Below are 26,980 nucleotides of genomic sequence, written 5' to 3' on the forward strand. Positions count from 1 at the left end.
AACTACTGGAGTTTCAGCTTCAGCATCATTCCCTCAAAGAAATCCCAGGGCTGATCTCCTTCAGAATGGACTGGTTGGATCTTCTTGCAGTCCAAGGGACTCCCAAGAATCTTCTCCAACACCATAGTTCAAAAGCACTATTCTGGTAATTTTTCTCTAGACATACTTATCATTGTTTTGTTTCTGCTCCATAAAAGAACCTTAAGTCTAAGATTTTCAACTAGAGTTGACCTAAAGTCTTTTTTAACTGATGCATATGAGTCAATATTAAAAGGAAAGCACTGAACCACCAAGCCAACCCTCAGGTATATCTAGTGTTTCCTGATCTATTAGATCCGGGATTCTGAGAGCAATGAAGAACAGCAAGTTAATGTATTTTAGCTAATTGTTCTGCCAAGTGAAGCTCACTCAGAAGGAAACTAAATCATTTTTGGAATACCATCAGTTCCATTCAGTTGAGTTCAGTCGCTCAGTTGTGTCCGACTCTTTGCGACCCCATGAATGGCAGCACGCCAGGCCTCCCTGTCCATCACCAACTCCCGGAGTCCACTCACACTCAAGTCCATGAAGTCAGTGATGCCATCCAGCCATCTTAAAACTGTAATTATTTAACATATATAGAATGATTTAGGCATGAATTTTCAGGAACATATCAATTATAAAAAGCAATCCCCAGCTACTGTCAAAGTACTTTGAACTCCCGTTGACCTAGACATTTAGGAGAGCTCACGAATTGAAGAGTTTATTTACTGATACATTCATTCCAGCAAATATTTATTGAGTGCCTACTATAAGCTAGGCACTGCTCTGGACATTGGCTATACAACAATGCAGAAAGTCATAAGTTCTCTGCCACTGTGGAGCTTATAAAGTTAGACAGAGGATATACAGACAAGTGAAAAGGGACACAGCCAGGCTGCAGTGAAAGACAATAGAATCACCAAGGGTGACCAGAGATTTCTCTGTGGAGACGTCTTCTGAGCAGAGGACATAGTTCAAGGAGATAGATCCAACCTGATGAAGGGAGAAGTACATGCAAAGGAAGTTGGGAAAAGGTTGTCATTTTTGAGAAAGGTCAGTGTAGCCGTGGTAGGGTTGATGACACCAGAGAAGCAAGAAAGTCTTCAAAAGCCACAGCAGGAAGTTGAGCTTGTAATCTAAGTCTAAGGGAAAACCTTTGAAAGGGTAGAGACATCACCTAATTTGTGTTTTTATTTTTTCCCCTTTCAGTCTTATTTAGACACAACTGACATACAGCACTGTATAAGTTTAGGATATACAGCTAACGATTACCACAATAGACTTAGCAAGCGTCTATCATTTCATATAGATACAAAATTAAATAAATAGGAAAAAATTCCTTGTGATGAGAACGCTTAGGATTTACTTTCTTAACAACTTTCATATAACATACAATAGTGCTAATTGTGTTTTTAAATCGTCACTTTGGCAGCTAAGAGGAAAATGAATTAGAAGACGAAAAGAATGAGAAAAATATGCAAATTTTGTATCTGTGAAGGAGGTGAAGAAGTTTATACCCTCCCAGAAACTCACATACCATCTTTGACTACCACATCAATAATAACATTATTTATAGTTAAAAATAATAATTTACTTATTATTTAATAATAATACTATTTATGGAGAACTTACTGTGTGCTAGAGTATACAGAGCATGTATGAGCAGTGCGTATAAATCATTCTTTTTGATACACACAAACAAACCCTTGTTGTTCAGTCACCCAGTCGTGTCCGACTCCTTGTGACCCCATGGACTGCAGCACCCCAGGCCTCTCTGTCCCTCACCGTCTCCCAAAGTTTGCCCAAGTTCATGTCCATTGCATCAGTGATGCCATACAGTCATCTCATCCTCTGATGCTCTCGTCGCCTTCTGCCATCAACCTTTCCCAGCATCAGGGACAGAGGAGTTTGGAGTGCTATACAGTCCGTGGGGTTGCAAAGAGTCAGACACAACTAGAGCGACTTAGCCTCTTGGGTAGGAACCATGAACATCTTCACCGTATCATTTGAATATGGTATACGAGCTGCCAAAATAAACAGTAAATAAGAATTATTTCCTTTCTACAGGTGTAAAAATATCTGCTAAGAACCGAGAGGCAAATCAACACTCCAGAGGAAAAATTCAATAGCAAACATCCCATTTTTTAATGTTAATAATTTATTTCATGAGTAACGTCCCTCTGCAAAGTACTAGAAGGTGTAAGTGGGGTAATGAAGATTAGCAGGATCTCCTGGGTGTCTTCTAAAAACAAAGCCAAGGCTGCACCTTTCAGGCCATAAACCCTGCTTCAGCTTTGTAAAGTCATAGGCCTATTATTTCAACTCTTTAGAAAAGGGTGATGGTTATATATCAAAAGCATGTGGCTGCAATGGCTGCTTCCTCTTCCAAACACAGAGACTTAAAGTGTGTCAAAAGTCATCCAGAAACAGCTGTCATTCTCCTGGCCTAGGAACTGCTCATTTCTCTCTACCAACTTTCTGATATTTTTAAGCTATTCCTTCTAAGCCACATAATATTAGGGCTACCTAAATCATTTATCAGCCAAATCTCTATACCTTGAGATATATTTTATTGAATCAATGTAACTGTGGATTATCCTGTGTTATAAGATATCCTTTAATTATCCTGTATTATAGTCCCTGATACACACATTTATTCTTTAGTAAATGAAACTATTAACGAAACTGTTCAATTAAACTGTTAAGTTTAATTGTTATATAGTAAGTTCATTGCTATATAATACAGTTGAGTATAGTTGAGATCTTAAAGGGACAGGTTAAAAAATATACTACTTACATATCACAGTAGATCTTTTTAAACTTAATTCTAAATATTATTAAGTATCTCTTTTCTCTAGAATAGCATAAAAGCAATTTTCTATTCTTTGAATCCCTGGAGAAGGGAATGGCTACCCACTCTGGTATTCTTGCCTGGAGAATCCTATGGACAGAAAAGCCTCACAGAGTCCACGGGGCTGCAAAGAGTCAGACATGACTGAGTGACTGAGCACACGTTATTTGAATAGTAGAGAAAATCAGTAAAATAAATGATTCAAAATAGTAAAATATAAGAAAAATATTTGATATATAATAGTATAAGAATTATTTTGTATGTTTTACCTTTCTGAACTGATTTTGTTTATTACATTTAGCTTGCAGATCTCATGCACACTGGTCTGAAAGTACAATTAGAAAAGTAAATATAATACAATAATAAGTGTTATAAAAAGTAGGATAAGTCCCCAGAAGATACCTGAAAATTGACTATAAATTATTATCCATAATAACAGAGAAAATAGAAAACTCTCATATGAGAGTATTTCTCAGGATGAACTAGGTCAGGAGAAAAACAAATTTTACCTAAAAGTGCCCTGCAGACTCTGAGCTGCTTAACTAGAATATTACAACTGATTTAGATGAGAGTAGAGATTGAATTATCATAAAAAGATGATCAAAATGAGCTTAAGAGTCTCCTGGAGGCTGAATGTACTCTCTTTCTTTATTTACATACTCATGAGTCCATAGAGAAATTAAAGCAAAGAGATATAAGTGAAATTGTTGAAATTATGGAGAAACAGAATCCAACTCCAGCAGCCTTGAGTATTCTACCTAATTTTCTTTCCATTCATACGATATCTTACATTTTTTCTGCAATCCTTCAATATCGAGCATATAGTAGAAATATTCTGTGTTCTCAGTGTCATCATACTGCCTCTTCTTTTTGATCCACTGAGAGCTATTGCTGACTTCTACCGAGCTCTTCATAAAAGCCTCACACTGTCATTTAATCCTCACGTGAACTTTGTAAAGCACGATGATTATCTACATTTTACAGACAAGTAGGCTCAGACACACAACTTATAGCCTGTGTGTCAAATAAGTTCAGTTCAGTTCAGTTCAGTCACGCAGTTGTGTCCGACTCTTTGCGACCCCATGAATCACAGCACGCCAGGCCTCCCTGTCCATCATCAACTCCCAGAGTTCACCCAAACTCATGTCCATCAAGTCAGTGATGCCATCCAGCCATCTCATCCTCTGTCGTCCCCTTCTCCTCCTGCCCCCAATCCCTCCCAGCATCAGAGTCTTTTCAAATGAGTCAACTCTTCACATCAGGTGGCCAAAGTATTGGAGTTTCAGCTTTAGCATCAGTCCTTCCAAAGAACACCGAGGACTGATCTCCATCAGAATGGACTGGTTGGATCTCCTTGCAGTCCAAGGGACTCTCAAGAGTCTTCTCCAACACCACAGTTCAAAAGCATCAATTCTTTGGTGCTTGACTTTCTTCACAGTCCAACTTTCACATCCATACATGACCACTGGAAAAACCATAGCCATGGTGGCCCCCAAAAGACATGGCCAGGTCTTAACCTTGGGAATCTATGAATATGGCCTTATTTGGGAAAAAAGGGCCTTTGTGGATGTAAAAACCTGGCAATGATGAGATCATCTTGGCTTATCTGCATGCGTAAGCCCTAAGTCCAGTGACAAGTGTCTTCAAAAGGCAAACACAGATACACAGAGAAGGCGGCAATGCGAAGATGGAGGCAGAGACTGGAGTGACATGGCCACAAGTCAAGAATGCTTGAAACCACTGGAAACCAGCAAAGAAAGGAAATGCATTCTCTGCCTGGAACCCCCAGAGGGAGCACAGCCCAAACAGATTTTGGACTTCTAGCTTCTAGAACTGTGAGAGAATAATTTTCTGTTTAAGCCACCCAGCCTGTAGTAATTTGTTACAGTCACCGTAGGAAATTAAAGTAACCACCACCACATCATAATTCCACTGTTCTAGGAACATAACTTTCATGCATTGGAGAAGGAAATGGCAACCCAGTCCAGTGTTCTTGCCTGGAGAATCCCAGGGACGGGGGAGGCTGGTGGGCTGCCGTCTCTGGGGTTGCACAGAGTCGGACACGATTGAAGCGACTTAGCAGCAGCAGGAACATAACAGATAGTTCTCTGCCACTATTCCAAAGTTTGACTCATAAGAAAGACCTAACAGAGTTTCTCTATTATGCAAACATTCTCTGCAAATGAGTCTGTCAAGGAAACATTTTTCCGAAAACTGTGTCTGTTAACAGTGCTTGCATACTTACTTCTACAATTTAGAATCTATTGTTTTTTCTCTACTTGGTTTTTATTTTATGGTAATGTAGGCTTTTTCCAGTTAAAATAATAAATACCTTTGTTATACTCAAAACATTCTTTATACATTAAATTGGTACAAATAACATAAAGTCTATTTGAATTTAAAAATACAATTCATTCTCTCATTACTACCCTGACAAGTTACTAACATTTTAATTCAGAAAATAATTGATGTTATATAAGATTATTTACTTAACAATGCTTTGAAATTTAAAAAGCTGTATACTATTTCAAATATTCCATAACATATTGATTTACTTTTATAGAAAATTATTTAATATAATTGGAGAAGGCAATGGCACCCTATTCCAGTACTCTTGCCTGGAAAATCCCATGGACAGAGGAGCCTGGTAGGCTGCAGTCCATTGAAATTACACTATTTCAATATAATATTGAAATTACATTATTTCAAAAATGGGGGAACATAGTCAAAGGTATAAACTTCTAGTTATAAAATAAATAAGTCATGGGGATGTAATGTAAGCAAGGAGACTATGGTTAATAATACCACATTGCATGTCTGAAAGTTGTTAAGAGAAAAGATCTTAAAAGTTCTCATCAGAAAAAAAAAAGCTATTAACTATGTGTAGTGGTGGATGTTAACTAGACTTACTGTTGTGATCACTTTAGAACATACACGTATATTGCTTCTGGTGGTACACCCAGAACTAATGTTACATGTCCATATATTTCCATTAAAAAAAAAAAATGAGCTTACAAAACATCTAACTCACATGTTCTCCTGCAGGGCCCTCAAAAGAAAATTATTTCTAGTCCTACTTGATATCATGCTGGACAGCCTCTGTCGCTCTGCTCCTATCCTTTGTCCTCCTCCTCAAACTGCTGTGGGTTCAAGTGTTGACCATAAGAATCACCAGTGTCTCACCCAGACCTGATTTAAATGAGATTTGGAACTTCTGAGCTGATGATATTGCGATGAGATTTTGGATCTCATCTATTGTGCTCACATCAATTACTTGCCCTTGCCCAGTGGTTGTGGGCAAGTTCAATTGGTGTGAGGCCCCAGAAGACAAGAAGGCAGGAGGAGAGTGAGGTCAGGGCATTCATGCCCACTTCTGTCTCCCTGCAGGACCAACTGGCTGGCAGTGTCCATGCTCCTTGGTCTTAAGTGACAGCACTTGACTTACTGGGAGACCCCTTGCCCACAGCCCTCTCCAGGTCTGTCTGCTCTTTGACCCTCCCTTGTTCTCTTAATCTTGCCCACACCTCCAAAATTCCTCTCTTTGCCATCACGCTTTGAGTGTGCTGTCTTCTGCTGGAAGACCAAAACACTTTCTGACTACTACGACTGATGGCCTCCATCCACCAGCCTGAATAATTTCTTGCCATAAATAAAATTATCCCAGATTTTCCAAAAATGTCTACTTCAAAAGAATTACCACTGGCTATGACTGGTGTGGGATTTTTTTTTCCCTCCTTTAACAACAATCAAAACAAAAGGCGGTAGCTTGAGATGACTCTCAGACACTCCTGCTGCCACTGACTCTTATCACTGAATGCTTTTGGTTCCAAAATACCTGTCAGCACCATCCCTGATGCACTTGGGAAAGGCCAGGCTGCAGCCAAAAAGCATGATATGTTGATAGCAACCGAGGCGATGGAGGTACGTGAAGAATTTGAGGAACTTCTCCATTTCCATGCTTTTGACAATGGAGAGGGGAGATGTCAGCGTGGTGTAGTAGGGCAATATCTGACACTGGCTGTGGGTGATGTTCATGCAGGCACCTGGGAAGGTGAGAAAATTACATTTAGGAGAAGACACATAAGAATTATATATTTATAAACTCATTTGATATGATAGACTAATGTGTTCATACCATAAAATAAATCTGCAAGTCAGAATAATTATGGATGTACAATAAGACACAAACATACATAGCAGCACTATTTATAATTGTCAAGATATGAAAGCTACCTAAGTGTCCATCAATATGAATGGATAAAGATGTAATGTGTGTGTGTATATATGTATATATATGTGTGTGTGTATGTATATATATAATTGAAATCTACTAAATCATCAAAAAGAAAAATTTGAAATTTTGCCATTTGTAACAACATGGATGGATTTGGAGGGTACTGTGCAACCTAGGTAGCATATTCAAAAGCAGAGACATTACTTTGCCAACAAAGGTCCATCTAGTCAAGGCTATGGTTTTTCCTGTGGTCATGTATGGATGTGAGAGTTGGACTGTGAAGAAGGCTGAGTGCTGAAGAATTGATGTTTTTGAACTGTGGTGTTGGAGAAGACTCTTGAGAGTTCCCTGGACTGCAAGGAGATCCAACCAGTCCATTCTGAAGGAGATCAGCCCTGGGATTTCTTTGGAAGAAATGATGCTAAAGCTGAAACTCCAATACTTTGGCCACCTCATGCGAAGAGTTGACTCATTGGAAAAGACTCTGATGCTGAGAGGGATTGGGGGCAGGAGGAGAAGGGGACGACAGAGGATGAGATGGCTGGATGGCATCACTGACTCGATGGACGTTGAGTCTGAGTGAACTCCGGGAGTTGGTGATGGACAGGGAGGCCTGGCGTGCTGCGATTCATGGGGTCGCAAAGAGTCAGACACGACTGAGCGACTGAACTAAACTGAACTGAACTGTGCTAAGTGAAATAAGTCAGAGAAAAACAAATGCTATATGATATTATGACATGTGGAATCCAAAAAATACAACAAACCAGTGAATATAACCATAAAGAAGCAGACTTACAGACACAGAGAACAAACTAGTGGTTACCAGTAGGAATGGAGTGGAATACAGGGGTAAGGGAGTGGAAGGTACAACCTACTAGGTGTAAGATAGGCTACAGAATATACTGTATACACAGGGAATATAGCCAATATTTTGCAGTAACTACAAATGGAGTGTACTCTTTAAATATTGTGTAACAAATTTTTCAGAAAAGAAAGCGAAAAGAAGTATGTTTGTGATCACAAAATCAAGCTGCTAATATTCACAGAGGGATAACATCTGTGTACTGGGAAAATGTGTGGAGAAAACACTCTCACCTAGCCAGAGGGCAATCACTATTCTAGATCACAGCTGGGCTGGGCAATATGTATCAAAAAAATATGTATTTAAAAAATGCATATCCTTTGACACTGTAGTATTTCTAAAAATTTATCATAAAAAAAAATCACAGTTGTGCACATGGATTTATCTACAGGGATCTTCATCTCTGTACAGTTTATACTTTTTAAAAGATAGCAATCACCTAAACATTCAACAAAGGAAACTGGTTTAAAATATTATGGAACAAACAACAGAATACTCAGTTACATGAAAGATGCTTTAGAAGACTATTAATCACATAGAATGATGTCTATAATAAATAAAAGTTACTAATCACAAACTAATTGTTATACCATGATCCTGTTTCTTAAAATAGATGATTATCAAGAGTTTCCAGTCCTGCCCATGTCAACAGTTCAGGGTAAGCTCAGAGACTCTGACCTTATTTTCCTCCAAATTGTGATCCTGAGAAGGATCACTTTCATGGCTTTTTCTTCTCCTTCAGGTTATAAATTTGCACGATTGGCCAAAAAATGGAGGCACATTTTTTTGGACTTCATCAAACTCATAATGCAAAATGGGAAATAAATGAATCAGAAAGGAAGAAAAACCCAAACTAAAATATGTAGACAGAACACAAATAGGCATAAACATGCATTCAGCTTCACATGAGTGCCGAGGTGGGAATTCTGGGCAAGTTTCACAAATATGACACTGAAGTCTTTCAGGAGGGAAGTTAAAACGCATTGGTGTGGGAGAGCATTACAAGCCAAAAGGAGGTACAGACAGTGGACTTCAAAATGACACAATTCTATGTATTGTGCTACAAGCAGAAAAGCTTGCTTACAAGAGGTAAGAGTAAATTTATGCCCATCCAAAATTTGAAACAATTCATGAAAAATTCAGTATCAAGAAAACCGATTACAAATAAAGTTTGTGTCAGGCACCAAACTAAGTGCTCAGATCTCCTCGTTCAGAATGATCTCATTTCTACAACCCAGGAAAGTGATATCATTTCTGTATTATACACAAAGCCAATTTTGGAAAAGCTAAGATATCTGTTGAGGAGAACACAGCTATTATGTGGAAATTCTAGATCTTCAAATTTATGTTTTCTGAATAACTTCCATTTGGAGCTACCTTAAGCTAACACAAAGAGGGTTATAATGTTAAAAACAGTTTTTAAAGAAGGTAATTCCTAATGGCCTATGAAAGAAAGAGGCCAAAAAGCATATAATGATATACCACAAGATCTATATTTATATTCATAGATAATATCACATGTTATCCTTCATTTTACATTATTTTCTTTAGGAGTCATCAGCTTTAGGGTTTATACACTTGATGATAAACCATATTGGATGAGATCATCAAAAGGCTCATTTATGCCACCAAGGCAAAGAAAACACAGAATACTGAGTGATCATTTTAAAAATACAAGATAATGAGGAAAATCATACTTTGGTTGGCTCTATTATGTTCATGACAGTGTGAGCTGTACAAAAGAAAAAAAAAAAAGATTTTCTAGTAGCAATGATAGATAATAGCCTGAAACCTTAACATATGTCTCAAAATAATTGGTATGGACAAAAATAATCATGTTTTATACTTATATAATGGTTTTATAAAGTTTTCCAAAGCAATCCTATTAGGATTATAATCTCTCATTATAAATGAAGGAACTAAGGCCCTCATAGATATGTAGGTAGATGGAAATGTGATAGATGGATGGACAGGATAGATAGACAAATAGGTAGCTAGGGAGATAGACATAAAGTGATTTGCAGGACACTCAGTAAGTAACTAAAGAGCCTCTTGAGGGTAAAAGAGAGTGAAAAAGGTGGCTTAAAACTCAACATTCAAAAAATGAGTATCATGGCATCCAGTCCCATCATTTCATGGCAAATAGAAGGGGAAAAAGTGGAAGCAGTGACAGATCTTCTTTTCTTGGGCTCCAAAATTACTGTGGATGGTGACTGAAGCCATGAAATCAAAAGGCGCTTGCTTCTTGGAAAGAAAGCTATGACAAACCTAGACAGCATATTAAAAAGCAAAGATATCACTTTGCCAACAAATGTCTGTCTAGTCAAAGCTATGGTTTTTCCAGTAGTCATGTATGGATGTGAGAGTTGGATCATAAAGAAAGCTGAGTGCCAAAGAATTGATACTTTTGAACTGTGGTATTGGATAAGACTCCAGAGAGTCCCTTGGACTGCAAGGAGATCAAACCAGTTAATCCTAAAGGAAATCAATCCTGAATACTCATTGGAAGAACTGATCCCGAAGCTGAAGCTCCTTACTTTGGTCACCTGATACAGAGTCAACTCATTGGGAAAGACTCTGATGCTGGGAAAGATTGAGGACAGGAGGAGAAGTGGGTAACAGAGGATGAGATGGTTGGGTGGCATCACTGACTCAATGTATGTGAATTTGAGCAAACTCCGGGAGATAGTGGAGGATAGGGAAGCCTGGCATGCTGTAGGTCCATGGGGTCACTAAGAGTCTGACACACCTTAGTAACTGAACAACAACACTCAGTAACAGAGGTGGGACAGATACACAGGTCCTCCATCTCTCAGGCCAGCATTCATCCCTCTATACCACAACTGTCAGTAACACAGCAAATGCCAAAGGAATTCAAAAGAGCAAGAACTCAATGTAGTGTGAATGACTAGGGAAGACTTAACGAAGAACAACTTGATTTGCTGATTAAAAGATATCTGACAAACGATAAAAACAGGGTACGTACTAACGGTAGGGAAAAAATTACTACAAACACAGAATCATAATTGCACGTGACACAATGACTAAAAACTTGAATCTGGGCAGAAAAGCACTCAACTGAGAATTTGCTAATAGCCAAAAAATATAAAAGGGAATTACTTTTTAAGACTCTTGATTTCAAGCCTTTTATATTCAAAAAATTGTATAAATTTCCTATCACCCCTTCTGCCTCAGTGTTCATGTCAAATGTTCTTTTTTCCCCAGAATGTTCTTGCCTTTGAAACATGTAATTCTAGTCTTGAATTTGTGCACATTCTCATGGGGGGCAAATGATTTTGCATAAGCCAGCTACATAATAGGCACCATGCAGAGCCATTTCTCTGAGGGAAAAGGAAGGGCACTTTTGGAAATGGATTCATTTATTGTTGCTGCTTTTCTAACTTGATTTTCATAAGGTAGAGAAAAGAGGGGAATGTTTGTTTTTCTTCCCTGGGCATTTACTACTGACTCCAATAGAAATTAGAAGGCAAGGTTGTTGCTGTGTAAGAATAGATAAAATGATACAATAGATATAATTAACCATAGTGTTGCTATAAACATTATTATTCAATTAAATGTGTCTTTTAAATAATAGTTACTTTAAGTTGGGGAACTTGAGGAGGAAAACTTAGAAACAGATTTTAAGAGCAAAATTACTTCTTGATGCAATGTATTTCTGGTCAACCAGAAATATTTATTGTAATTAGTTCCTAAATTCTAAAACAGCATTGCCAATAAGGCATGATTTAATAACAAGTCATCAAAGTATCTGCTGATTAAAACACAGGTCCCAATTTCAGGGAAAAATTAAATATGAAAAATAAAATGCTGCTTGTATTGAAGAAGATATTGATATTTTTTGTTTTCTTTATCTGACTCAATAGTTTATAGATAAAACTGGGGCTTTCTCAACTCATATCACATTGCTAAAACTTCTAGATACTGGAATGAGGGAAGAAAGATGGGTCTGTTTTAAGAGTTTTCCTTATGCTCATTTGGGAATTAGGATAAATTCTGTATTGTCTACTTTTGGGATTAGGTAATGTGGAGCTAGAAATTCTTACTTATATGATTATTTTTAATGCAAAATTAACTTCAGAAAATTCTTGCACAGAATTTAACAATGGGTTCTTTTTAAAAATCCCTGAAGACCAAATAAAGATCATTTTTAAATAAAAGCAAAATAGTATCTAAACCATGATTATCACATAATAGTGCTATTTGACAGGAAAAATCTTCTTAAATTAAAAATAATAAAATATCAACTTTCTAAAGTACTTTGCTATCTTTTCTGGACAAAAGATAACCTTTTGTAGACATAAGCTAACAAGAAACCGCAGTAACCTTTCTGACTTCCTATGTATGATTTCACATTTAATTGAAGGGCTACTTATAAGGATTCCATTGTATCAGAGGGGAATATTTTATCAGAGTTTGGGTTGGTTTGCCCTAACTTACTGACTTATTTTAACTCATGAATTTTCTTCACAAGACTTCTTGTGGATGCTTCAACATTTGTTTGTCTGACTTTCAGATCTTGAGAATTTGACAAGACTGTAAAGGCAAGTTCTCTATACACAGCCCGCTATAGTGATTTGGGAAGAAAGTCATGGCAGCACTGGCCCTCCTCACATGTTTTCCTTTATCATTCCTTTCATGCAGTCTGTCATTAATTTTGTTGCTGTTTTTCCAGACGATAACTCTTATTCCTACCTCTGTAGTTTAAATTCTAGCTTTCTATGGTTGCATATGCCACTTTTATCGCATATTTTTATCTCCACTATTTACTGAAAAACTGTAGCATTGTTCTCTGCCCTTTCATGTACTTTGCCCTCCTTGCAAGTAACTCTGTTTCACAGCTGAGGAAACAAGGTTTGAGTAATTTCCCCATAAGATTCACATCACTAAACCTAAACATCCATCAACAGAAGAATGGATAAAGATGTAGCAATGTATACAGTGGAATATTACTCAGCCATAAAAAGAATAGAGCTTCCCTGGTGGCTCAGATGGTAAAGAATCTGCTTGCAGTGCAGGAGACCCAGGTTTGATCCCTGGGTCAAGAAGATCCCCTGGAGAAGGGAATGGCTACCCACTCTTGTATTCTTGTCTGGAGAATCTGATGGTCAGAGGAGCCTGGCGGGATATAGTCCATGGAGTTGCAAAGAGTCTGACATGAATGAGCAACTAACTAAATAAAAAAGAATAATGCCATCTGCTGCAATATGGATGGACCTAAAGATTATCATACCAAGTGAAGTACATCAGACAGAGAAAGATAAATATTATATGATGTCACTTATATGCAGGATCTAAAGAAATGATACAAATATTTACAAAACAGAAATAGACTCACATAGAAAAAACTTACAGTCACCAAAGGGGAAAGCAGGGGGAGGAACAAATTAGGATTGGGGGATTAACATATACACACTACTATATATAAAATAAATAAATAAGAAGGACCACCTATATGGCACAGGGAACTACATTCAATATCTTATAATAACCTATAATGGGAGAGAATCTGAAAAAAATATATATATACATACACACATATAACTGAATCACTTGCTATATATCTGAACCTAATACAACACTGTAAATAAACTATTCTTCAATAAACAAGTTTAAGTTTAAAAAAATTAAAGATTCACACAGCTAATAAATGACAAAGCTAAAATTCAACTCAAATCATCCTAAGTCCAAGTCTCTTTCCATCAACAGCTGTGCCCATAATCCAAACATTAAAATTGATATTTCCTCCCCGGAATTTCTACCACATTGGTTGGGGCCCCATGAGTTCCATGGAGGCTGGTGGGGTCTTTTTCACTACCCATTCAACAAATATTTATTGACTCCTTATCTGTGTCAGGAGAAGGCAATGGCACCCCACTCCAGTACTCTTGCCTGGAAAATCCCATGGACTGAGGAGCCTGGTGGGCTGCAGTCCATGGGGTCGCTAAGAGTTGGACACGACTGAGCAACTTCACTTTCACTTTTCACTTCCATGCATTGGAGAAGGAAATGGCAACCCACTCCAGTATTCTTGCCTAGAGAATCCCAGGGACGGGGGAGCCTGGTGGGCTGCCGTCTATGGGGTCGCACAGAGTCGTACACGACTGAAGCGACTTAGTAGTAGTAGTAGTATCTGTGTCAGGCACTGCTTGAGGAGCAGAGCAAATGTGCATGTGTGTGTGCTTAGTCACTCAGTCGTGTCTGACTCTGACACCATGGGCTGTAGCCTGCCAAGCGCTTCTGTCTATGGGACTCTCCAGGCAAAAATACTGCAGTGGGTAGCCATTCCCTTCTCCAGGGGATCTTCCCAACCCAGGGATTGGACCCAAGTCTCCTTCACTGCAGGCAGATTCTTTATCATCTGAACCACTAGGGTAGCTCACAGAGCAAATGACATGATGCAAAACAAAATCCCTGCCCTTATGGAGCTTTTAGTCTAGTCAGGGGAGACAGACAACAGACACTTTACTGTCTGGCATTGATACACACAGTCATAGTACTAATACTCAGCAAGAACCAAAGCAGTAGATCTGCCTTAATGGAGAGACTAATACTACAATAAATCCTAACTTATTAGGATGGGACAAAGGAAAGTTAGTTTTGAAAGTGAACTCCTTTCTTAAGAAATATACCAGAATCAAATATTCAGGCAGCACAAATATGTCTTCTCAAATTCAAATGTCAGTCTTTTGATTTTCAATAATTTATATTCAGGCTCATTGAAGACAAGCTTGCCTGTCTTCATTGTTCTTATTATAATATTTAAGTTATCATTTTATATTTATAAGAGATTTGTAGCCATCAGATAAAAGTATCAAAGGAAAGCAGTTCCCTTCTCTCCACTAGATTAATCATAGCAGCTCAGTTTTTCTGTGGGGTAAGAAGCCACAGAAAAGGCTTGCTTCGGAGAACCATCCTTCTGGGGGGGGTTCCAGCAAAGTTCCCATAAGCACACCATTGAAGTACTCCTGGGCCTCTCTATAACATTATCTTAATTTGTTGTCCTTACAACAATTGGACTAACTGATAAGATATTGTTTATTTGTGTTTGTTCTCAGCATCCTTCCACATCTATGGAGAGACTTCGTCTTGTGACTAGAAATCACTGGATACCAAACAGTATACACGCAGTTCAGTTCAGTCCCTTAGTCGTGTCCGACTCTTTAAGACCACATGAACTGTAGCACGCCAGGCCTTCCTATCCATCACCAACCTCCAGATTCCACCCAAACCCATGTCCATTGTGTCAGTGATGCCATCCATCCATCTCATCCTCTGTTGTCCCCTTCTCCTCCTGCCCTCAATCTTTCCCAGCATCAGGGTCTTTTCAAATGAGTCAGCACTTTGCATCAGGTGGCCAAAGTATTGGAGTTTCAGCTTCAGCATCAGTCCTTCCAATGAACACCCAGGACTGGTCTCCTTTAGGATGGACTGGTTGGATCTCCTTGCAGTCCAAGGGACTCTCAAGAGTCTTCTCCAACACCACAGCAAAAGCATCAATTTTTCGGCGCTCAGCTTTCTTTATAGTCCAACTCTCACATCCATCCATGACTACTGGAAAAACCATAGCCTTGACTAGACAGACCTTTGTTGACAAAGTAATGTCTCTGCTTTTTAATACACTGTCTAGGTTGGTCATAACTTTCCTTCCAAGAAGTAAGCATCTTTTAATTTCATGGCTGCAATCACCATCTACAGTGATTTTGGAGCACCCCAAAATGAAGTCAGCTACTGTTTCCACTGTTTCCCCATCTATTTGCCATAAAGTGATGGGACCAGATGCCATGATCTTAGTTTTCTGAACGTTGAGCTTTAAGCCAACTTTTTCACTCTCCTCTTTCACTTTCATCAAGATGTTCTTTAGTTCTTCTTCACCTTCTGCCATAAGGGTGGTGTCATCTGCATACACCCAGTAGATATTCACTAACTGAATGAGACTAAATGGAACAATGTCTTCACTACAAGGTTTCTTACTGAACAAGATGGAAACATCTTGATGGAACATGTCTTGTTCAGACATGAGAAAGCAAATTTATATAAGACTCTAGGGCACTAATGATGATGGCTAATCTTTCTACAGATGTTTTTAACAATCTGTTCCCTAGATTTATCACGGCACAGGGAACCATCCCATTCAGTTCCCTCCACCAGGTTGATTCATACCTTGGGCTCCACTAGTGCAGCAGCTAAAAGTAAAAGAGTAAGAATTACCCTTCTATCCTGTAAAAGGCAAATGTCCCATTATCCTTAAGCATACTGAATTGTATTAAGAGCAGAGATCTTACCATAGTAGAGAGAAAAAAAATGAAGGTGTGCTTCTTACAAGCAGAAAAGACTGGAGAAAGATCAACAGATGAGCAGCTATACACCAGAGCTACAAACAACTCTGAGAAAAGTGAGGGTAAAAATGATGACTGTAGCCGACAAGACTAGGTGCACACTCGGTAAGCTCTCAGAGTTAAGTGAAAGTCAGCTACTCCAAGACGGAGAAGCAGAAGCCAGAATCTACCTTGAGCCTCAGTCCCACCCACAAGGCCAGGGGTGGGGTGACCTTGGGGAAACTACCTAACATCTTTAAAGCCTCAGTACCACCCACAAGGCTGGGGGTGCTGGTAACCTTGGGGAAATTACTTAACATCTTTAAAATGTCCTAATCTTTAAAGCAGAAATAATAATGTGAATCAGAGGGTTGTGAGGATCAAATCTGTCAACAGAGATAAAGAGCTTAAGACAGAGCCTTCATGCTGCTGAGGTTAAACTGATATTTCAACAGCACTGGTACCTTTAGCAAGAAGAAATATAACCATTCAAACAGAGGCTAGGATGAGGTAACTTCACTCTGCAGTAAAAGCCTAAGCAAACTATAAGTAAGTACTCAAGTTCTCCTTTAACAAAAAATACATATATTAGTGTACATGTCAATTCCAACCTCCTTAACTATCTCTTCCCCCCATTCTACCCCCCCACCTCCCTGAAACCATAAGTTCATTCTCTAAGTCTGTGAGTCTATTTCTGTTGTGTAAATACATTCATTTGTTTATCATTTCTTTTTAGATTCCGTATATGAGGGACGTCATATTTCTGCTTTTCTGTCTGGCTGACTTCACTCAGCATGACAATCTCTGGGTCCATCCGTGTTGCTGCAAATGGCATTATTTCATCCTTTTTAATGATGTGTTCCCTGGTACGTCAGATGGTAAACAAATCTGCCTGCAATGCAAAAGACCCAGGTTTGATCCCTGGGTCAGGAAGATACCCTGAGGAAGGGAATGGCAACCCACTCCAGTATTCTTGCCTGGAGAATTCCATGGAGAGAGGAGCCTGGCAGGCTACAATACAAGGGGTCGTAAAGAGTCGGAATGACTGAGTAACACTTCACTTTCACACTCTGCTATATTTAAAATGGATAAAACCAACAAGTTCCTACGGTATAGAATAGGCAACTCTGCTTAATGTTATGTGGCAGCCTGGATGGGAGCTTAAGGAGGAGTTTGGGGGAGAATGGATACATGTATCAGTAAGGCTGAGAAATCTGTATGCAGACCAAGAAGCAACAGTTAGAACTGGACATGGAACAACAGACTGGTTCCAAATCAGGAAAGGAGTACGTCAAGGCTATATATTGGCACCCTGCTTATTTAACTTCTATGCAGAGTACATCACGCAAAATGCTGGGCTGGATGAAGCACAAGCTGGAATCAAGAGTGCCAGGAGAAATATCAATAACCTCAGATATGTAGATGACATCACCCTTATGGCAGAAAGTGAAGGGGAGCTAAAGAGCCTCTTGATGAAAGTCAAAGAGGAGAATGAAAAAGTTGGCTTAAAACTCAACATTCAAAAAACTAAGATTATGGAATCTGGTCCCACCACTTCATGGCAAAAAGATAGGGAAACAATGGAAACAGTGACAGACTTTATGTTTTGGGGCTCCAAGATCACTGCAGATGGTGACTGAAGCCATGAAATTAAGACACTTGCTCTTTTGAAGAAAAGCTATGACCAACCTAGACAGCATATTAAAAAGCAGCGACATTACTTGGCTGGTAAATGTCCATCTAGTCAAAGCTATGGTTTTTCCAGTAGTCATGTATGGATGTGAGAGTTGGACTATAAAGAAAGCTGAGTGCCGAGGAATTGATGCTTTTGAACTGTGGTGTTGGAGAAGACTCTTGAGAGTCCTTTGGACTGCAAGGAGATCCAACCAGTCAATCCTAAAGAAAATCAGTCCTAAATATTCATTGGAAGGACTGATGCTAAAGCTGAAACTCCAATACTCACCTGATGTGAAGAACTGACTCATTTGAAAAGACCCTGATGCTGGGAAAGATTGACGACAGGAGGGAAAGGGGACAACAGAGGATGAGATAGTTGGATGGCATCACTGAATCTATGGACATGAGTTTGAGCGAGCTCCAGGAGTTGGTGATGGACAAGGAAGCCTGGCGTGCTACAGTCCAAGAGGTCGCAAAGAGTCGGACACAACTTAGCGACTGAACTGACTGACCCAATCTCACCAAGGGACGAATTGGATTGGGAATGCCTAGTGTTTATTCCTGACTGCACCATAAAGTCAGCCCAGGTCAGCAGAGTGGAATAATGAAGGACATTCTCTAGTCTAAATAGCTCACATGAAAAGTAACATTTTGTCCGAATAATGTCTAGGAAAAACCTATTTGTGAGGATATCATGTACTTTGGAAGATCTGTAAGAGGGTTACAGTAGGACAAGAAGGAACAGAGTTACTGACAGGGCCTCTCTATGAAGATCCCAGCTTCTTAACTAACTCAAAACATCTGTGAATCTGAACATATTACATATTTTGTTTCTCATAAGAGAAAATCTAGAAGACAAAAGTAAGGCACATTTTCTTAATGATGCATTTGTGACATTTGTAAAAAGTCTTTATAGACATAGTCAAGGCAGAGAGAAGCCAATACCTTGCTAATTTACACACACACAGAAAAAGTGAGCACCTAGGGCTTCAGTTCAGTTCAGTCGCTCAGTCTTGTCCGACTCTTTGCAACCCCATGAATTGCAGCACGCCAGGCCTCCCTGTCCATCACCAACTCCCGGAGTTCACCCAAACTCATGTGCATCGAGTCATAGCCTTGACTAGATGGACCTTTGTTGGCAAAGGAATGTCTCTGCTTTTGAATATGCTATCTAGGTTGGTCATAACTTTCCTTCCAAGGAGGAAGCGTCTTTTAATTTCATGGCTGCAATCACCATCTGCAGTGGTAACACTGTGTAAATTGTCAGAATTAAGAGCTAGCTACTCCTGTCAGGAGAATTACGAGGTTTAGAGTTTAACAGTCTTTGTATAATTACAAATATTCCAGACTTAACATTTTGAAAGCAACCTCAAGCCACTTGGTGAAATTTTTTGCCAATCTTCAAGCTTTCAGTATAATATATATGTGTGTATATATACATATATACATATATACATATGTGCATGAATATATATATATGTATAAAACTAGATCATTCTTTCCTATCATTTATACACACATCCATACTGCCTGATTCTAAGATGTTTAAATGATAGCCAACTGTTCATAACTTGATGAAACTCTTTTATTCAACAAACTCAAATGCTCTAACACAGTGAGAGGCCTTTATTTTATTGTAAATTAATTATTCTATAGAACTAAGTAAAATGTGACATTTCAGCTGTTGCATCTGCTAGTCACTTTCATTAAAAGAACTAGATTTTGTCCCCATATAATTATCTATCTGAGGGTTATAGTGATTGAATAATAACAGTAATTCAAATGTATATGGTGCTTTCAAGTTTGTAAAACACCTTCCCTATTCTCAGTATGGTGGTTCCACAGTCTGATTCAAATTCTTCTTTATTTGTCTAAATTTATGTGGCATTTGACAAGCTACTAAACTTCTGTTTATATGTTTCCTCATCTATAAAATAGAAATAGAAATATCTGCATTATGGGGTTACTGGGAGGATTAAATGATATTTATACAATATGCACTCATCTCACACGCTAGTAAAGTAATGCTCAAAATTCTTCAAGCCAGGCTTCAGCAATATGTGAACTGAGAACTTCCAGATGTTCAAGCTGGTTTTAGAAAAGGCAGAGGAACCAGAGATCAAATGGCCAACATCTGCTGGATCATTGAAAAAGCAAGAGCGTTTCAGAAAAACATCTATTTCTGCTTTCTTGACTATGCCAAAGCCTTTGACTGTGTGGATCACAATAAACTGTGGAAAATTCTGAAAGAGATGGGAATACCAGACCACCTGACCTGCCTCTTGAGAAACCTGTATGCAGGTGAGGAAGCAACAGTTAGAACTGGACATGGAACAACAACTGGTTCCAAATAGGAAAAGGAGTACGTCAAGGCTGTATATTGTCACCCTGCTTATTTAACTTCTATGCAGAGTACATCAGGAGAAACGCTGGGCTGGAAGAAGGACAAGCTGGAATCAAGATTTCTGGGAGAAATATCAATAACCTCAGATATGCAGATGACACCACCCTTATGGCAGAAAGTGAAGAGGAACTAAAGAGCCTCTTGATGAAAGTGAAAGAGGAGAGTGAAAAGTTGGCTTAAAGCTCAACATTCAGAAAATGAAGATTATAGCATCTGGTCCCATCACTTCATGGGAAATAGATGGGGAAACAGTGTCAGACTTGATTTTTCTGGGCTCCAAAATCACTGCAGATGGTGACTGCAGCCATGAAACAAAAAGACGCTTACTCCTTGGAAGGAAAGTTATGACCAACCTAGATAGCATATTCAAAAGCAGAGACATTACTTTGCCAACAAAGGTCCATCTAGTCAAGGCTATGATTTTTCCTGTGGTCATGTATGGATGTGAGAGTTGGACTGTGAAGAAAGCTGAGCACCGAAGAATTGATGCTTTTGAACTGTGGTGTTGGAGAAGACTCTTGAGAGTCCCTTGGACTGCAAGGAGATCCAACCAGTCCATTCTAAAGGAGACCAGTCCTGGGTGTTCATTGGAAGGACTGATACTAAAGCTGAAACTCCAGTACTTTGGCCACCTCATGAGAAGAGTTGACTCACTGGAAAAGACTCTGATGCTGGGAGGGATTGGGGGCAGGAGGAGAAGGGGACGACAGAGGATGAGATGGCTGGATGGCACCACTGACTCTATGCACATGAGTTTGAGTAAACTCTGGGAGTTGGTGATGGACAGGGAGGCCTGGCCTGCTGCGATTCATGGGGTCACAAAGAGTTGGACACAATTGAGCGACTGAACTGAACTGATACAATATATACAATAAACTATAAGTGTTGGCTATTATGATCTCATTTGTGACTCACAAAATTGGTTTTGCTTACCTGCAAAATAAAACAATGCTAAGTGTTATATACAAAATACTCCTTGCTTAAAAACCTTAGTTATTCATTAAGAAAACATTTATTAAGTCTCTGTTAAGCTTGGGGCTGTGAATTTAAAAATAAGAACTTGAAATTAGACCACATTTTATTTATTTAGCCAAACTTTTCTTCAATACATATGAAAATTATTTGTTTTCTAATACCAAGAATAGTACATATAGATTCTATAATAACGAGAGTATAAGAAATTATTTAGTGACACATCATGTTCACTGAGGTCAGGGTTTAGTGTAAACTCATTGCCTCACTTGTGGTTAGTTTTAAACTTTGTTGTTCACAAAGGCAATGAGATCTCAGTGAATCCCCCAGCCTTGTTTAGTTTTACTGGGTATCTTATTTCAGGTTTAGTGGCAGTCATAACTTAAGTAACAGAAGAATAAATGACAGGGCAGACCTGCATACTAAAGTTTGGATTATACCAGCTAGGTATTGTGATTCTTAATAGATTTATGAAATGTTTGCTCAGATAACCATTTTTAATCTGTAATTCTCTAAACTGAAAATCTGTAAAAAGTCAACCTCAAGTTGAGCTGATATTTACCCTTCTTGTTCTATGAATTTACAAAGGAAGATTTTACAGAGAATAAGACGGTAAGGCAGCTTGTCCTACATGCTCAAAAGGAAATATTTAAAATAAAATTTCTAGTACTATTATTGGAATGCATATAACATACTATTTCTTATTAATAACTATACCTTTTATCTTATTATAAGGCAGTGCAATATTAGAAAGTAAAGTAAAACATAGGCAACCACTCAACAAAAAAGACGAAGGGAGGAGTGGAACGTTTCTTGTCAGTTACAGCCTCAGCATCAGCTCCCCATCTCTAACTGAATAGCAGCCATGCAGTCTGGGAGGCCTTTCCCTTCCCACCAGCTCCAGGTGTGCGTCCAGTGACAATCAGCTGGCCAGTGACAATCAGCTCATGGTACAGCCTGGCACTGTGTTTACTTCAAAGGCAGATATGATAATGAAGTTGGTCTCATCACAGTAAAAACCCAAAAGCAGAACAGGTTGCATAATTTGGGCACACCCAGGATAAAATGAAAATGTGGGGGCCCTTGGTCAAAAATTATTTTTGTATTATTTCATTTATATCATTCATAATATTGATATTTTTATTATTGCTAATAAATTCAACAAGGCAACAGCAGAACAATTAAACAGAGTATAAAGTCCTTTTATGCTCAGGGCTCTATGCAACGACACGGGTTAGCATGCTGAGGAAGCTGGTCAATGATCAGAGGAGGAGTCCAGCCTCCAAGACCCTCAATAGATCTCCATGTAGGGATATTTGAGCACCAGTCTCAGGATCTCTCTGTAACTTCTGGTAAGAACTAAAGATCATCAGTTTAAGAGTGTTGAGGCCTCAAATTCAGTCCGAGGACTTCTGTCTTTGTATATGACTTTAAGGTGTCAGAGGCAGAGAAGATTAAACACACAAGCATCCCTGGGTTTGTATACATATTCAAACATTGCACAAAAGCAGTGCCTCTTCCTGAGAAACCAGGTGTCTGCTCATTGCATTTCAATTCCAGCTTGCACAGCAACACATTTCTCCAGGGAAACTGGTCATACTCAGGACTGGTGAGGAGCTCATGCCCTGCCCTTATAAGTAGCTCTTTCTTTCCCAAGGATAGCTAGGATGGAAATCATGATAGAATGTCAGTGTTCCAACTGCTGTGTGGGGAAGTTTGCTGCCTTATACCTGCTTCTAACCTGGAAAAGGAAATGGCCACCGTCTCCAGTATTCTTACCTGGAAAATTCCATGGACAGAGGAGAGCCTGGCGAGCTATAGTCCATGGAGTCACAAAGAGTCAGACACGGTTGAGCACACACACATACCCACACACATCTGCTTCTAAATTGTAATGTACACAGCAAGGCCAATCCATTACAAAACAGTCATTTTGCTTCCTTGATACACAGTTTCTCAAGAAAATATTAATGACTATATTATATCTCTACTATGGATAAATTAGGGGAATTTTTCAGATTAAAGTTGAAGACATTTGTTGGACATTAAAGTCTTCTTTATCAATAATATACAAGCAAGAAACTGTGGACTAGTTTTTTCCTAAGTGTTACCAACTATAGTAGATAACAAGAATACGTTTGTCAATGACAAAAAATATGACTGTGTGATAAATCTGGCCTTGAAAAATGTAAATTCTGAAACCTCTCCACCCCTGACTTTTTCACATTAGGATGGCTATGAAAATAACTAGAATAGAAGGTTCTGGGATAATTAAGCCAAAAAAGACAAACACAGGAAGTTTAAACACAGAAATGAATGTACAGAGTTAGAATAGCCAAGAACCCAAATCAAAATGATAAAGCTGCCCCAGCTTCAAATGGGGCAGATATAATGTGAACCTAAAGAGGTAGAGATCTGAAGGATGCTGTGGAAGGCAAGAAATACCCAACACAAGAAGGGAATGTTGAATCAATTTTGTTTCTAATAATTGGAAAATTGTTGAATATGAATTTCAATAATGAGGAAATATTTAATGTAGTTTAACACACTGCTTTATAAAAACTATGGTTTCTCCAGGTGATTTCCTAAAACTATGAAGTAGAATATTTTAATTACCAACTGGTTAATATCAAAATTTTCTGTGCAAACAATAGAGAGAAGAGCCTAACTTTCAACAATGGAGGCAAGTTTAAACACTACTACAAATCGTGCGAGAAAAAAATGCTTTACAAAAGATCCTGAGAAAACTAATAAAATGTTGATAAAGTAAAAGAGGGCATATGTGCATTCATGTACTAGTCTCTCTACTTTTGTATGTGATTAAAAATCTCTGTATAAAATTATTTTTTGAAGAAAAGATTCTTAAATATTGCTGACTAAGTAATCTGAAAGCCCACCCATTATAAACCTTTAGAAATATTTGATAAAATAAAATAAACAGTTTTATGTAAACAGCTGAATGCTCCATATAGAAAAGGACATCTCAAGATTGCAGAAATTCAAGGGTAAACCAAAACCAAGAGCAGTGAGTAGGACATCACAGGAATGAAGAGCATATGGGTGAACATTTCATGAGCAGATACTGTAATGATCCTGTCTTGAAGGAAGTCATCAATCTCAACAAACAGCTGAGGCTTTGAGTCCATCAGTTCAGTTCAGTTCAGTTCAGTCACTTAGTCATGTCCGACTCTTTGAGACCTCATGAATCGCAGCACGCCAGGCCTCCCTGTCCATCACCAACTCCCGGAGTTCACTCAGACTCAACGTCCATCGAGTCAGTGATGCCATCCAGCCATCTCATCCTCTGCCGTCCCCTTCTCCTCCTGCCCCCAATCCCTCCCAGCATCAGAGTCTTTTCCAATGAGTCAACTCTTCGCATGAGGTGGCCAAAGTACTGGAGTTTCAGCTTTAGCATCATTCCTTCCAAAGAAATCCCAGGGCTGATCTCCTTTAGAATGGACTGGTTGGATCTCCTTGCAGTCCAAGGGACTCTCAAGAGTCTTCTCCAACACCACAGTTCAAAAGCATCAATTCTTCGGTGCTCAGCTTTCTTCACAGTCCAACTCTCACATCCATACATAACCACAGGAAAAACCATAGCCTTGACTAGACGGACCTTTGTTGGCAAAGTAATATCTCTGCTTTTGAATATGATATCTAGGTTGGTCATAACTTTCCTTCCAAGGAGTAAGCGTCTTTTAATTTCATGGCTGCAGTCACCATCTGCAGTGATTTTGGAGCCCAGAAAAATCAAGTCTGACACTGTTTCCACTGGTTCCCCATCTATTTCCCATGAAGTGATGGGACCGGATGCCATGATCTTTGTTTTCTGAATGTTGAGCTTTAAGCCAACTTTTTCACTCTCCTTTTTCACTTTCATCAAGAGGCTCTTTAGTTCCTCTTCACTTTCTGCCATAAGGGTGGTGTCATCTGCATATCTGAGGTTATTGATATTTCTCCCGGCAATCTTGATTCCAGCTTGTGTTTCTTCCAGTCCAGCGTTTCTCATGATGTACTCTGCATAGAAGTTAAATAAGCAGGGTGACAATATACAGCCTTGACGTACTCCTTTTCCTATTTGGAACCAGTCTGTTGTTCCATGTCCAGTTCTAACTGTTGCTTCCTCACCTGCATACAGATTTCTTAAGAGGCAGGTCAGGTGGTCTGGTATTCCCATCTCTTTCAGAATTTTCCACAGTTTATTGTGATCCACACAGTCAAAGGCTTTGGCATAGTCAATAAAGCAGAAATAGATGTTCTTCTGGAACTCTCTTGCTTTTTCCTTGATCCAGCAGATGTTGAGTCCATAGGAAGTACTAATAGGAATCGAGACCCCCACAAAAAGCAAGAACTCCCAGGTAGCGCTAGTGGTAAAGAACCCACCTGCCAATGCAGGAGATGTGGTAATGTAATGTAAGAGACGCAGGTTTGATCCTTTGGTTGGGCAGATCCCCTGGAGAAGGGCAGGGCAACCCATTGCAATAATCCTGCCTGGAGAATCCCATGGACAGAGGAGCCTGGTAGGCTACAGTTCATGGGGTTGCAAAGAGTCAGACATGGCTGAAGTGACTTAGCACACATGCATAACAGATCACACTAACCACAAAATTTAGGGCTTCCCTGGTAGCTCAGCTGGTAAAGAATCTGACTGCAAAGCTGGAGACCCCAGTTTGATTCCTGAGTAGCGAAGATTCGCTGGAGAAGGGATAGGCTACCCACTCCAGTATTCTTGGGCTTCCCTGGTGGTTCGGCTAATAGAGAATCCACCTCCAATGCAGGAGACCTGGGTTCCATCCCTGGGTCTGGAAGATCTCCTGGGGAAGGGAAAGGCTACCCACTCCAGTAATCTGGCCTGGAGAATTCCATGGTCTAGTCCAAAGGGTTACAAACAGTCGGACGTAACTGAGCAACTTTCACTTTCAACTAGCTCAGCTATATGATCAGGGAGAATCTCTGACTGCCTAGAATCTGGTTTGAAACAAAAACCTTTCTTTGGGCTCTTCTTAATACAACTCTGGAGCTCCCATGGATTTGAATTTACCACTACATGTGTGATCCAAGAATCCCCCAAGCCAAAAATTAGCATAAAAATTGGCTCTGAGACAGTGACATCTTGGAATGACTAGCCAAACCAAACATAAAATTGTCCTAAGTGACATGCCCTGAATCCAAAAAGTTTATAATCCAAAGTCATAAAATAAACAGAAAATAATTCACTTGAGGAAAGAATAATAAGTCATTAGTGACAACCAGCAACAATAACTAAAGTGGAGAACTTCAGACAATTGAACAATCTGACAGAGGCTATTAAGCAAGAATAAATAAAACAACTAAAGACCAAAATGTAGTAATTGAAACCATTTGAAAAGAATGACACACTATAAATAAAGATCTGGAAGACTGAAAAAGAAACCAAGTAGAATCTCTAGAAATAAAAAGTATGTATGAATATTATAACTGAATTAGCAATAATTACATCTCAGATAAACATCCTTGGCTATGAAACTGTCACTGTGCAAAGGTGGATATTATGATTTAAAACTCAGTGAACTCAATTCATATGGAAACACAAATGACCCCAAATAGCCAAAGCAGTCTTGAGAAAGAAAAATGGAACTGGAGG

At 39.0% G+C, this 26,980-nt stretch overlaps 1 protein-coding gene across 1 annotated transcript in view; it reads right to left on the bottom strand.

Annotated features, from left to right (window-relative positions):
* The window catches only part of CORIN (corin, serine peptidase), a 308,663-nt gene that overhangs the window by 191,231 nt on the left and 90,452 nt on the right, over positions 1–26,980 (bottom strand). The window contains exon 4 of the mRNA XM_027544426.1: positions 6,708–6,915. Coding sequence (XP_027400227.1) covers positions 6,708–6,915 — 208 coding nt within the window. The remainder of the gene's footprint in view (positions 1–6,707; positions 6,916–26,980) is intronic.

This window comes from Bos indicus x Bos taurus, chromosome 6 (genome assembly GCF_003369695.1).
Source record: "Bos indicus x Bos taurus breed Angus x Brahman F1 hybrid chromosome 6, Bos_hybrid_MaternalHap_v2.0, whole genome shotgun sequence".
Lineage (NCBI taxonomy): Eukaryota > Metazoa > Chordata > Mammalia > Artiodactyla > Bovidae > Bos > Bos indicus x Bos taurus.